The sequence below is a fragment of the Motacilla alba genome, chromosome 2, assembly GCF_015832195.1.
Source record: "Motacilla alba alba isolate MOTALB_02 chromosome 2, Motacilla_alba_V1.0_pri, whole genome shotgun sequence".
Taxonomy (NCBI): Eukaryota; Metazoa; Chordata; class Aves; order Passeriformes; family Motacillidae; genus Motacilla; species Motacilla alba.
Window position 1 is genome coordinate 56,091,671 of NC_052017.1, and position 14,168 is coordinate 56,105,838.

Below are 14,168 nucleotides of genomic sequence, written 5' to 3' on the forward strand. Positions count from 1 at the left end.
TCAGGGGTGGTATTACCAATGTCTATAAATACCTGAAGGGAGCATGTAAAGAAAAGAGAACCAGGCTCACTTCCTTAGACCTTAGCAATAGGACAAGAGGCAGTGGGAACAAACTAAGACAAAGAAGGTCATGTTTCCTGTGAACATCAGGAAACACTTTTTGCTGTGAGAATGACTAACTATTTCCATAGATTGCCCTGGGAGCTTGTGGCCTTACCATCCTTAGAAATATTCAGAAGCCATTTGGAAATGGTCCTGACCAGTGAGCTGTAGGTGGCCCTGCTTGAGCAGTGTGGGCTGAACATGATAACTTCCAGAGGATTCTTGTCACCTCAGCCTCAATTCTGTGATGCTGTTGCTGTTTTGTATACCTCTGATACTGAGGCCATTTGAAGCAGTAGGTCATATGAGTTCAGAAATTTGAAAGCTGGATTTTTTTTCAGAAGCTGAGTAATAGTGAATTATGCATAAAATTACTGTTAATCTACAGGTACTGTTAAAAAACTTAGGTGAGAAATTATCACTCATGTCCTTTGATCCTGCTAGTCAGAGCCAGTGTTAAAGTTAGCTCGCTCAGGACTGTCTAGTTGAGATCTGAATATTCTACAGGAATGGCAATTCCCATGGAGTACAACTTCTGTTAGCATAGCATTCTGTCAGCTGCAGTTGTGCATGTATCTTAAGGATCAGATAGGAACTTGAGTTGGGTAACATAAGAGGAGTTCTGCCCAAATGCATCATCTGCAAACTGCTTTTTGTAAATTGCTATATTTAACATCTACCTATTTTCTTCATGTAGTTGTGTGTTGATGAAATTAGTATAGTACTGCCTATGTAAAGGTAATTACTTAATTTATAAATATTATTGCAATGATAATGTTGGCACTTTGTTTTTCTTTGTTTGTTCAGATTCTTGTTATTTGTATCCTAGTTTTTTTTATCTCAAGTTGAAAAGTACCCATGAGGATCATTGAGTCAAACTCCCTTCTCCTCACAGAACTACTTAAAACTAAGCTGTAGGACTAAGACTGTCACTCAGGTGCTTCTGGAACTCTGACAGGCTTGATGTCAATGATTGCTTCCCTGGGGAGCCTGAAGAACTTTTTCCTAATGTCCCATCTAAACTTCCACCAATGCAGCTTCATTGCATTTCCTTCTGTCCTATCACTGGTCACCAGAGGGAGGAGATAAGCACCTTTCTCTCCACTGTCCCCTGATGAGGAAGTTGTAAACTGTGATGAGGTCACCCCTCAGTCTTCTCTTTCCTAATCTAAACAAGCCACTCATGGTCTTCCAGCACAGGTTTCTGGGAGTCCTAGGGTCTGTCATTGGTGAGAGATGTGAAGAAGGCATTAAATATCTCTGCTTTGTGTCCCTATTTGTGAAATGACTAACCTCATCAAGAAATGGACTGATGTTATTTCTGATCTTCCATTTGCTGTTAAGATATTTTGAAAAGCTCTTTTTGTGTCCTTCAGAGTACTGGTCAGCTTGAATTCTAATTGAGCTTTGGCTGCATGAGTCTTCTCCCTGCAATAGTAAACAGCATCTCTGTGGTCTTCCTGTGTCAACTTATCTTGCTTCCAAATGTCCATGTAGGTAGCACTTCTGTGCATTCACTTGAAGATAATCTACAGAAAAACAAAAGTTTCTTACCTCTTGTTTTCTAAAGGACAACTCCCCCCTCCCCTGCCTCCCCTTATTTTTTTCTAGAAAGGTATTTTATGAGTATTTTGCTGAAGTTCTCACCTATGGCTTGACTGTCAAAGCCATCATATAGGAAAGTAAGTATGAACCTTTTCAGGCTGAGAAGGCACAGAATTCTTGTCTATTACTTTATACTATAAATACTTTGACTACTGAACATGCAAAAGGTGGTCAATCTTACCATTTATGAGTGGGATTTTGAATATATTATGCTTAATGTCTGAAGTGGTAATTAAAGCCTGAACACCCAGAAAGGCTTAGATGGTAAATCTCAATCTATTACACAGGTTTTAATATGGGGAATAGATGAACTGTGTTCTGCTTCATGAAAGTGATCAGTGATCATTGGTAGAATTGTCTACTTACTACAACAGTTTGAAAACAATTTCTGGGATATTGGAATTTAATAGAAAAAAAAAGAATAGAAATGTGGGTTTTTTTTCCTATTCATTTATTTTCCAGTTCTGTGTTTTACATATAAGGTAGGATTGGAAATGTTGAAGTCAAAATTGTTCAGGATGCTTCATCTTTTTTCCTTTGGTTTGACTTTTAGTCTAAAGCATCTGGATGTTCTGAATAAAAAGGTGTGGGACATAAGTCATCCTGAGGGCTATTCCTGATTATCTCATTGCTTAGATATTGTTCATTGTAAGCAAAGCTTGATTGTTTTTAAGGAGTAAAGCTAACCTGTCTGCATTACATCATAGAAATGCAAAAAACAGAAACCAGTTTTCTGCAGTTGTATTTCTAATTCCAAGTTGTTGCTAAAGGTATATTTAGTGGATTGACTCTCTTAAAAGCAAACTTTGCCTCTGTAACAGATACAGCTGTTTGTGTGAGAATGCCAGCAGCAAGCCACCAATTTAATTTTTCAACTTCAGAGACTCATTGGTCTCACAGGTCCTGGTTACAGGAGGTGTGTTTTCTTTGAATAGCTAGATTTTTTTTTCTGACTTTTCATGCAACATAGTTCCATTTTAAAAAAATATCTATAATGTGTTTTTTTTTTTAACAGGAGAAAGAAACTGGAAACTAAAGTGAAAAAACTTGAAGGTAAATTTCTACATTAAGTAGGACAACAGTACAGTAACCTAATCTCTTTTTTCCTTTTCTGTCCAGAGGAATTGTGACTTTAACTTTGATGCCCAAGGAGCAAGTCAGGCCAGTCTATGTGGGGTACTTAGTCTCTGATTTATATCAGTCCTCCTGCAGTATATTTTCTGCTGAGTGTCTTCGGCACATGACTCAGATGAAGTTGGAAGGGAACTTCTAGTCATGAAAACTTCAAAGGATGGAATGTTACCAGCCTCTGTAGGCAACTTAGTTCAGTAACATGTTGGAAACTCACATGTTTCAGTTTACACCTTATGTATACCATACAGCAGTCTCATTCCATCTTCTTGATTGAACAGTCTCGTTCCATCTTCTTGATACCTCCTTGTACAGGAAAGCTGTTCTTGTATTCTTTCTATGATTTGTTATGTTTTCCCCTCTGGCTGATTAAGTCTAGTTCAATAAGACTGTTTTCATAGGGCATGTGCTCCAGTGTTCTAATAATCCTGGCAGGATTCTTCATGTTTATGTTCACATTTAAATATTTGGTGTTCCTGATGCACATTTTCTGACTTTTAAAAAGTCTGGCACTTGTATTTTAGTTGGTTAGTTTGTTTGTTTGCTTGCTTTTTTTTTACATGGAGAAAAAGCATTGGCTTCATGGCGCTGTGTTTTTCTTGTTTGCGAGGATGGATATACGTAAACTTTTTGAGACTTCACTTGCTGTGTCATCAATTGGCAAGGCAGATATTTGCATTCATATCACACATATTTTAGCTGTGCTTACCATAGTTCAAAAATACTGTGAACTGAGTGACATATCCTAGTGTTAGAAACCCCCTGAATCTTACTGTAAAGTACAGGTACAAGGTGTTTATTTTGATGAGAATTTTGGAGTTCCATTGTAGGACAGCCAGGCTTTTTACACACTTGCCTCCAAAATCTCAAATTCTGGCAGAACTAGAACAAAATAGTGAGAGAGAGTATGTGTTAGGTCCAATTTCAGTGACTATTTTATCAGTTTTGGATTTTTCTGTGTTCATTAAACATCTCAAACATTGTATCTTTTGGCAGTATGAAATTTTGCCGTGATTGTTTTTTTTGTTAGCCTACCACTCAAGGTTCCTTTTTAAAACCTCTTATTTTAATAGGCTCTCTTCTGATTTGATCAGCAGGAAGATTCCATTTCTTTTCTTTCCTATCCATATATAAGTCATCAAGCTGAACTCTCAGGAGGTCTCTCAGCTGACTCTGTCACCTGAGAATTTTCCTAGGAACCTTGCATTCAGTTCTTACCTACCCTGTATCCTCTATTTCCACCCATCTGCCCTCTTGCCAGGTGTCTGTTAGACATTAAGAGATAGGGTCCTCTTCTCTGTTAGTCTTGAGTGCTGTATGTATCTTTCTAATGCACTGGCTGTGGTGTTTTCATCTTTGAACCAAAGCTCTTATTTAAATAAGAGAATAAAACATGTAAAAAAACCCCCTTGCAACTCAATTTTATTTTTTTTTTCACTTGGTGTATATTGTTCTGCAGTACAACATCATTACAATATTACTCACTCTTCATTCTTGCATATAATTGAGAAAACTAATAAATGTATTGCTGTGGTTCAAAACAGTAATTATACAGTAGAAGGCAACATACTTGTATCCATGAGATGTTGTCTGAATGAACCAAAATATAACTTCAGTAGATTTGTATTTCACACTGTTTTTTTCTGGTAATTTTATCTGCAAACTAGGGAACCACTATACCAGCACTACTTAATTTAGTAGTCTCTTTACAGTGTAGTTTCTAAATTGAAATTTGGTTCTCTTTTTTGAAGAGGCTGCAACAAAGCATACACAGGACTTCAGACAACTAAAAACTGAAAAGAAAAGGCTTGAAAAGGAGCTTAAAAAAGCACAAGTAAGGCTTTCCTTGTCTTTGTGTGAAACTTCTTTTAGTATTTTGGGGGGAAAGAAAGAAGCTATTAGCGTAATAGATGCTGAAATAGTAAAATTACATTTTTGGGGGGATATTGAATAAACATTAGCAATTCACTGTAAGAGAGAAATTTTCCAGCTTAAGAAATGTTGATATAGATTTCATGCTCTTTAGGAGCTGATGCTCTAAGAAATACGTTTTGCATAAAAATTCTGTACTTCTTAATTTTAACAGGGAAAACTTGATGGTGTAATTAAGGAGAAGTGCAGAAAACGTAAGTGCTTACCTTTGAATGCCTTCAAATTCGTATGTCGTATTGTTCCATTTGAATATTTTCTTTCCACTTCTCCTCTTTTTAACAGTTAAACATGCAGAAACTCAGAGTTCAAGTGAAGATCTTGCAACAGATATAGACAAAGGTAAGACTTTTTGCAAGTCCATTCTCTATGTGGAGCCAGTTGTTATGAATTTATTGCAGCTCTTCTGGAGTCGCAGTTTTGGAAACAGAGAATACTGCCAAAGTGCTATAAGAGCAGATGTGGTTGATACAAGTAGGTTACAGCGATGAAGATCAATCTAATAGATTACTATTTTCAATTTTTCAGTAAGGAAAACCCTCGATTCATAAAAATAACTAGTCTACCCTGAGCATATGTGAAGTCAGCTGATGTGCAATTATAAAACAAAATGTAAACACTGAAAAAAATACTAACAATCCCTCTGAAGCTTACTGAAATCATAAAGCACCAAATAGGAGAGTCATTTTGTAAAATTTCTATATGGGACTTGGAAAATCAAGTGGAAATACAGGAGGTATAGCTGTAATTTTATCTTATTGACTTTCTTTTGCTCTAGTGATCTAAAATATATGCTACAAATTACCTGAATCTAACTCTAATGGAGCAAACTCCTTGAAAACTTCTTCTAAAGTACTGAGGCCAAACTTTAGGCAAATTTATTTTTTGTATTTTTTGCAGTCTTTTTAAGTGCTGGTACTGCTTTTGAACTGTTAGATATGCTGAAGGCTGTTTTGAGGCAAAAGAACTTCACTGTTGTATTTCTTGCTTTGCAATAGGTTTGTTGCAGAATTTTTTTTTTTTTTTTAAAGCTACACCTTGTCAGTTTGTGTGTGTCTTGGCATATTTTTTACTTTTTGGATTGTACTGAATTGGTGCCAAATTTAATCCTTTGATTTTTAATTAATGGTAAAATAGGAAAATTAATATCTGAGTATTAATTTGAGCTTCAGCTTCAAATAGCAGCAAGGATTTATTAGTAATGAGTAAATGGTAGTGTTGTTATTAGCTGTTTAGCAAAATTTGGTAGGTTTTCCTTGTATATGCTGACTGGTTTTTAATATAAAAACATAAAATAGTATGCCTCTTCATAAAATAGTAGCAGTTTGCTATGGTCTTTGACTTCCAGAATTTGCACAAAAACAATGTCAGTTCCTGATTGTTTGATTTATGAGACTTTTGGCATAAGTAGATAAGGTGCTTCCTGTGTTTTTCTGAGGTTTTGAGTTTTTCTTCCCTCTCCACCTCTCCTCTCTCTCTGAAACTACGTTGTTTGACATCACCTAGCAATGATGCTGTTAGAACTGTAGACAGTCTCCTAATGTTGTGGCCTGATAATTAATTCAGATACATGGTGCTATTACATGATAAAACTAAGATTAATTATTACTGAGTGAGCATAAATGTGATACACATCTTCGTAGAAGATTTTCTCCCAGGTTCATGTAGCTTGATTTCTTTTACAGAGCTGTTTAATTTCACTAATGCTACATTTGAATCTGTTTTACCTTTTACTTGGGGGGTTGTTATAACTCTTTGCAGTATTCCCTATAAAAAGGAAAAGGTAAACATTCTCTAGCTGTTCCTTTAGTCTGCTATGGCAATATGGCCAGTACAGGATCTATTCCCTAAATGGCATCTAGCATTTGTCTTTCACTGAAGCTTGTGCCTAGTTTTAATTTTTTGTGGGTATTTTGTATTTAGTTGTAGGCATGTCTGTATCCTGAGTAAAATAAACACAAATTCTTAGTTCAATTTTATCAATTTATTTAAAATAAATAGATATTTTTATTTAATTATTTTAACAGGAAGAGTGAAGCTCTTATTAGAAGAACTCTGGATGTGCATTGACAGTGCAACAGGAAAAAGAGAGAATGAGAAAAATGATCCTGTCTTAGGTACAATGGCATACAAAGTCTTGACATTTTCTTGATGCCTTCTCTTTTTCTGACCAAAAGACAATGTTGGTATTTTCTTTCAGCTCCTATTTGGGATAAGGAATGGTCTAACAAAAGAAGACTAACTGCTACAGAAGGTAGGTTCCAGTTGGGTAGTGACTGCATAACACTTTTGAAAGAGAGAAATACTTTCCTTGGTGTTTGTCTGGTCAATTACATGTGTGATTAGAATCTGAATTATCTGAAAATACTTCAAATATTAATTTGAATGGATAAGTAAACTTGAACCGTCTTCTGATAAAAAGCTATTGTAATTTGCAGTTGCAATCAAGAAATCAAATTCTTTTACTGTTTGTAAGTAGTCAAAACTCATCTCATGTTTAAAGCATTATTATTATATCATTATCAACTCTGTAGTATATAATGTGAATGATGGTGCATATGGGCTCATTTTAGTCTGAAACAAATATGTGATTACATAGTTGAATTATAAAGTTTAAGAAACTGTTACCTCCATTTTCTTCTTTGTAATGTGATATTCAGGTAATGATAAAAAATAATTTGAGTAGTTATTCACATGCATCTTCATAGCAAACTTTAACTGCTTTAACTTTACATAGCAGATATTTTTTTTCTGCACTCAAGAGTAATAGATGCCTTGAAACTGCATTAATTTCTGTGTTGCATCTCTGGAATGTTTTTATTAAGCTTTATTAGTTGTTTCAGTTACTCTACTACTTTGATTTTTCTGTAATTAAAGGTGTAGAGATATTGCCTGGGATAGGTACCCAGCAGCATTAAGAGCTTTGAAGATAAACTTTTTAAAGACCCCGTTAAGTCTGAAAATTTGCTACTTGTGTAGATCCCAATGAATCTGCCTTCAGATGTGTTCCAATGGAATCCGCTTAAGAGGTGCCAAAATATAAGGACCAGCTTATAAACCTATTAGTCAGCCTAACTTCCATGAATTTAATGCAGCAAATACATGGCTTCAGCTCCAAAACTGAGATAGACACTTGTGCCCTGCAATTCTGAATTTAATGTCTTGATCAAGGGTCAATCAAGTGACAACAACAAGCGCAAGAAACTGAAGAGTTTAAAATATTTGTGATTTTAGGGGGGGGGGTATCAGGTTCCAGAGTAATCCCTTTGCCATCCACCAGAGAGGAACTTTAGATTCCAGAAATTATGTCCCATCTTTCATATTCATGTCTTCTCAAGGAAACGACAGTACTTTCATAGAAGGAAGCAATTATATGTAACAGTCTCTTCTAGCCAGTCCTTCTTTCTGCTCCCTTCAGTGTGAAGAAAATTCTAAGCTTAGACCATGCTTTTGTTGGAATGGTTAGATTTCATAGAAACATGTCTTTTGTCCTGTTACTGTTTTGGTTTTTTCCCTCTTCACGCCTAGAACAGCCATCTTGTTTTTCAGCCTCTTATGAAACTGGCCTTTACGTTAAATTCATATTAACAAAGTGCTTATGTTTACAGGTGCAATCTTCTAGGAAAAAAGGGATCTTAATGAGTTTGCCCTGATTTCTGGTCCCTTATTATATTAGTTTCAACCTAGAGAGCAGACCAGTTTAATGGTAGTATCTTTTCCAGAGAATGTCAGTTCATCTGCTGCCTGGATCTAGCCTTTCTGAAGTATACTTCTTATAACAGAATTCTTAGTATATTCAAATGTGCTGTAAAATACCCAAAGCTTTGCATTATGGATCAGTGTCTTCTCTGTTCTGCTAAGGTTGATACTACTTTGAATGGTTTTCTTGAAGAATGTGTTCATATATGAAAATTGGAAGATTTGTGAGGCTTTCCAAATGTGCTGTTTTGAAAGCCTCATAGGGTAATGGAGGTTTGCCAAACTTAATTTAAAAGCATTTGGTAGTACTGCTACAAATCTGCTAGTAAAAAGTTGACAATACCTGCATCTGACCATCAGACCAGTAACCTTGGTCCATAACCTAAGGTTAATAAGACATTGATAGTATTTTAGTCTTTGGAAAACTTTATCTCATATAGTTGAGACATAAAATCACCTACATTGTGAATAAACATTTAATGAAGCATTTGAAGAATCTTGCAGCTGGGTGCTGAATATTTTGGTACGTTGGGTTCTCTAACATGCTCTGTTCATATGCTATGATGAGATGAACTGAAGGAACATGGTAAAGACCCTGTCTGGGAGGAGCCAAGCTTCTTCAAGAGGTATTCTGTAACTGAGTTCTGAGCTAAATTTGGCTTACTATTGAGCTATACCCATCTAATCTGCTCATCTTTTTATTTGGGGGTACATGATAGGGGAGAAGCTGCCTGTAGATCTTAAATGCAGAGATGGAAGGGAGTGCACTTGAGTTGTCTGCTTTAATATCAGATAATAGGAGATATAATACCACTGTGTTTATGTAAAACACAAAGATGAGACTGAATCCCTAGGTATATGTGTGTTTTATGGTCTTGAGATTGAAGTCCATAGCACATGAGTGTTTTGAGAAGCAGACCTGTTTTCTGTCTTGAAAAACATAGGAAAATCTCTCAGGGTAACACCTATATGACAATGTAGTATGGCATATTTAGTTTTGGGTATGCAGTTCACTATAGTTCTTTGTTTCAGATAATGGAATATGGGGATTTGCTGTCTCAGAAAAGAGAATATTGTCTGTAGCTTTAAAGAATATTTAGTGTATGAAGCATCCTGAAATTCACATAATTGGAAACAGGTTGAAAAATTCTGCCTCATTGTCAGGGCATTAAAAAAGTTCTGTAGAGGAATTTTTTTCTCAGAGAAACACTATTGTTCTTGAGAAGAGTGCAGTGGCTACTGCCAGGCATTTGCAATCACTGTGCTGATGAGGTTTTGATTTAAATCAGGTGAGATTCTATGGCTAAATTATTTATTTTTATAAAATACCACATCTTAATCTGGAGAAAAACACAAGACTTGTTTCAAAAAGTTGCTTTGTTGCTTGGAGTGAGGAGAGGACAACTTGGAATGGTGAATTGCCTTGCAGTATGCCCAATCAAGGGTAAAGTTTTGAGTTGTAAAATTCAGTTTGTTTAGTACCAAGGCAATCAATTTTAACATTGGATCACTTATTTCATCTCTGCTTCTTTCTCCACTTGGCATGAAGAAGGTATTTCAAGTAGTACATGATAGATTTTGATGGTATTTTCAAATCAGAGTAATCTTAATCTTCTCTCAGAAGTGAGAGAAGGCAGCCGTGTAAGGGTTTTAAGCTACATGAACTAGATTCCAGGTTGTAGATTTCAGGAGAAAACTTTATCATTTCACTGAGTCACATAATGAACAAGAGTGCGATTCCCTGGATAGAGTAAAATTTGTCTGCGAAATATGATCTTTGAGAGGATCCTTCCAATGAGATAGGCTCAATATTAATGAGGCTTTTTCTGGACCTAAGGTTCAGGCCAAGGTGCCAAAGTGTTGACACTTTGAATAAAGAAACTTACTTATGCTGAATCTTTAAAAATTGCTATGACAACTCTTCCTATAGGTAATTGGGTAACTATAAGAAAGGTGTCTTATTCCCAGAGAAATGCAGTTATCTGTGACTGGGTTGGAAAGGGATGAGTAGAGAAGTTTGGAGAATCTCTTAGTTATTCAGAAATTATGTCTTTGATCCATTGTTCAGGGGAAACATTTAAAGGAATGATATGTATCAGCATTCTTGGACTTGTTGTAGGTGCATGACTGATTTTGAGAGTATAGACAGGATGTAAAGTTACTAATAAGTCAGCACTATTGTGTAGTTTACTGTGAAAAGGAAACTTCCTAATTGTCTAAATGGAGTCCTTATAGGGGCAAAATCTGTAACTGTGTTGCTGCCTGCTTCAGTGCAGGGTAAATTCTGAGCTTTGAAATGGTTGGCACAAAACAACATGAAAAAAATCTGAGAGACAACCAACTTCTGAATTTTCCTTATTTTCTTTGTTTCTGCTTGTCAAAGAGTTCCTTTTGCCTTGGATTGGAACAAATTTTAAAAAGAATATAGGTTTGTCCTGAGAAAATTTAGAACATCCTGGAAGCTCTATTTGACTGTGGCTTGTAAATGGTTTTATAAAACAGTGTAATATTGTAATACTTAAAAGATGTAAAGGAAATGGCAGAGCTTTATTATCTTTGGTGAAAATGATGTGCTAGGGCCCTTCAGGTTGATCGGTTTCTCCCTCCTCCAGGTGTCCAGTGCAGTAATTGAGATTTTTTTCATGGAGTTGCTACATGAAGGGACTGAGATGGATCTTTTTAATAGGGTTATTGATTAATTTTTCTAATGTACTCCTTTAGTGGTGCTGACGCATCATGTCACCACCGCTATCAATGTGCTTAAAAGTTTTTGATTGCTGAGGAGGCTATTTTGACCTATCAAGTTAAACTAATATTTTAAAATATAAGACTACCAGTGATTTGCTTTGGGAATATCTGTGCAAGTTCTAGTAGTGGATTAACACAGAGAACAGTAATGAAGCACACAATTTTTTTTTCCCCAATAGAATGCAAGTTGTGCCAGTTAAATTAGTACATCCTATACTCAAAACCATTTTATGCATATGCTGCTCTTTGTTCTGTGGAATGGTGTTGTGACTTGCCTTTGAGGCAGGGCAACCCGATTTGTTGCTAAAGTATCCCTTGGGGTGGATTAAAATAGAAAACCGCTAAATAATTAATATAACAACAAATTTTATTAGAACTGCTTTGAAACTATAAATGGAAAACACTGAAATGGATTGGAGAGGGGTATATATCTATTTTGAAGTGTGTGATCACCCTGAAGAGGAAAACTGGAAAGAAGAATGATAGAGGAGAAAAGACAAAGATAACCACCACCTGTGGCTCCAGTGATGTGTGGGTGATCGGGGTCTGTGGTTGTGATACACAGTAGGAATCTGTCAAAGGTGGAGGCCCACATAGTCATCAAAATTTGGGGTTTTTATAACCCTCATCTTTCCAGTAAACACCCCAGTATCTCCTCCAGGAGGAGTTCCAGACATGTACAATCTTCTTTCTCAAAGAACATGGAAGTCTGTCAGTGTCAAGCAGGGGTGTGAGAGTGTGTGTTCAGTGGCTGGACAAAGTTTCTGAACAAAGGTTCTGAGTAAACTTTCAGAGTTTTGCAGCTTATAGTACATGAGAGAAACTGTCATTAAAAACCCCTAACCCTACCCCTGCAGTTATATTGTTTAACAGCGGTTTCTCCTTTAAATCTAAATTAGCTTTTTTAAGGCAAAATTTAGTCACAAAATTTAAGTGGTTCACTGCAGATGGCGAATTCATGTGTACACAGAATAGGCTTGATCTCTAGCTTCAATACTGCTGATTAAGTGTCCAGTAGTGTTTGTGAATACTATAAAAAAGATCACACATACAATATCATACAAGAATTGCAAATAATACAGAGTAGATTTTAGTTCCCTATGACACACTGGGGTTTGGGAATTGTTGATTTCTACCATCTTATTGGAGGTAATATTTTCATTTTATAAAATCATAGAATTTAAATTTCAGGAAACTGGGCCATCTTTTCCCTTTTTGAAGTATTTAGCATAATTATAATAAATTTAAATTATTTGTCTTTAGACTTTCCTCAATGAATGTGTTTTGGCTGCATAATGAATGAGTTACTGTGTAATAGTAAAAACTATGATTTGAAAAGTAACAAAACAAAAGTACAATGCAAAGAATCACATAGAGCATTTGGACATGCTTTCTTGTTGTTAAAATAACTGTAAAACTGTACAGTTGACATCTTGGAAGGGTTGTCAACTGCTCAGTATCTTTATCTTAGTTGTTCCAACAACTTTGTGCATAGGATATGTTGTGGTGCTTTTTTATTAAGGGTTCAGAACTGACTAAATAATACCATTAAAGCAAAATCTTGTGTGATTAGACTCAGTATTTAAATTTAAAGAACATACAATTGAAAAGTATATGCATATTAAATCATAAACTAGAAATGTAGCTAAGAGCTTCCTTGTTGTATTTATGGCAGGGTATGATTGTAACTTGCTTGGAAGCACAGCTGCTGGCTCAAACCTGCAGGTTGCTTTAAGCTGAGAATTACAGCCTGGGTGGGGAATGTCTGCATGGTTGTCCTTCTTTTCATGACTTTGAGTTACTGGGCAAAGACTGAGATAAAACATATGGACTGTCAATCCTACCAAGAATGACCCTTCCAGATGACAAAAATTGGGAATGTTTTAATGATCCAAGTCAGACAGTTTGGGGAAAAGCTCTTTGCACACACATATGCCTTTTTCATTAAAAAATAATTGGGAATAACAACATCACATCTCTATATGGAAAGTATTTCTGAAAGTGACTAAGATCTTCTATGGAAACATCACTTGAATATATGGTATTACATTTTTATTACTATTATATATTATCTCTGTAAATAAAAATGGGAGGGCAAAAATTCTTAACAATATTTTTCTGTCTTAGACACTGTACAAATCCACCAAAGGATCAGTAAGTGTGATGGCAAAACACTACCTTGGTGTTCTTCAGGGGAAAGTGCCGTAAAGCAAAATTCTGTAACAGCAATGATAATTCAAACAAGTACTGAGCCTTTTGGAGATGATTGTGCTATGAACAGGACTACTGAAGAACAACTGCACAGTGGTGAGGATAAAAATGTAGATGTGATAATACAGACAGGCAGGGAGCACAGCACTTCAGGCTTCTCCAGTCAGGAGCGGAGAGACCCAGGTGGAAATGTGATGGATATATTGAATTGGGCCAGACCTCTTCCTGCTCTACTTTCTCCAGTGCAGCTTTCACCACTGACTACTCAGGTGAGTTTCAGGGTGTATCTGACTTGGCACTTAACTTTAACTGGTCTTAAAATTACTGAAGAAATAATGATTTTATATTCCTGGGCACTTTTTTTATCAGTATTACTTACTTATGCACTGAAAAGGTCTCTGTGTGCTTAGATCCATATGGATACTTCTTTGACCTTGTAGCATACTGCCTGTGGAAGGGAGCAAAAACATAATCTTCAGAAGTGTATGTGTCATGATTTAAACCCAGTCAAAAACTAAGTGCCACGCAGCTGCTTGCTGACTTCCCCACCAGCAGGATGCTGGGGAGAATCGGAAGAGTAAAAGTAAGGTAACATGTGGGTTGAGATAAAGACAGTTTAATAGGCAACCACCCTTTCTTTTTTCCCTCTCTTTATATGCTCAGCATGACACCATAATGGTATGGGATGTCTCTTTGGTCTGTTGGGGTCAGCTGTCCAAACTGTGTCTGCTCCCAACTTCCCA

At 36.1% G+C, this 14,168-nt stretch overlaps 1 protein-coding gene across 6 annotated transcripts in view; it reads left to right on the forward strand.

The window, feature by feature from the left end:
* The window catches only part of ICE1 (interactor of little elongation complex ELL subunit 1), a 41,897-nt gene that overhangs the window by 10,430 nt on the left and 17,299 nt on the right, over nucleotides 1–14,168 (forward strand). For 4 of the 6 annotated variants that reach the window (XM_038127329.1, XM_038127327.1, XM_038127328.1 and 1 more), the window contains 7 exons: nucleotides 2,723–2,760; nucleotides 4,590–4,672; nucleotides 4,925–4,964; nucleotides 5,053–5,109; nucleotides 6,795–6,884; nucleotides 6,968–7,021; nucleotides 13,342–13,694. In XM_038127329.1, the coding sequence (XP_037983257.1) occupies nucleotides 2,723–2,760; nucleotides 4,590–4,672; nucleotides 4,925–4,964; nucleotides 5,053–5,109; nucleotides 6,795–6,884; nucleotides 6,968–7,021; nucleotides 13,342–13,694 (715 nt within the window). Of the gene's footprint in view, nucleotides 1–1,796; nucleotides 2,624–2,722; nucleotides 2,761–4,589; nucleotides 4,673–4,924; nucleotides 4,965–5,052; nucleotides 5,110–6,794; nucleotides 6,885–6,967; nucleotides 7,022–13,341; nucleotides 13,695–13,831; nucleotides 14,014–14,168 lie in introns of those variants that run through there. The other 2 variants (XM_038127331.1, XM_038127332.1) reach the window with 2 other exon arrangements.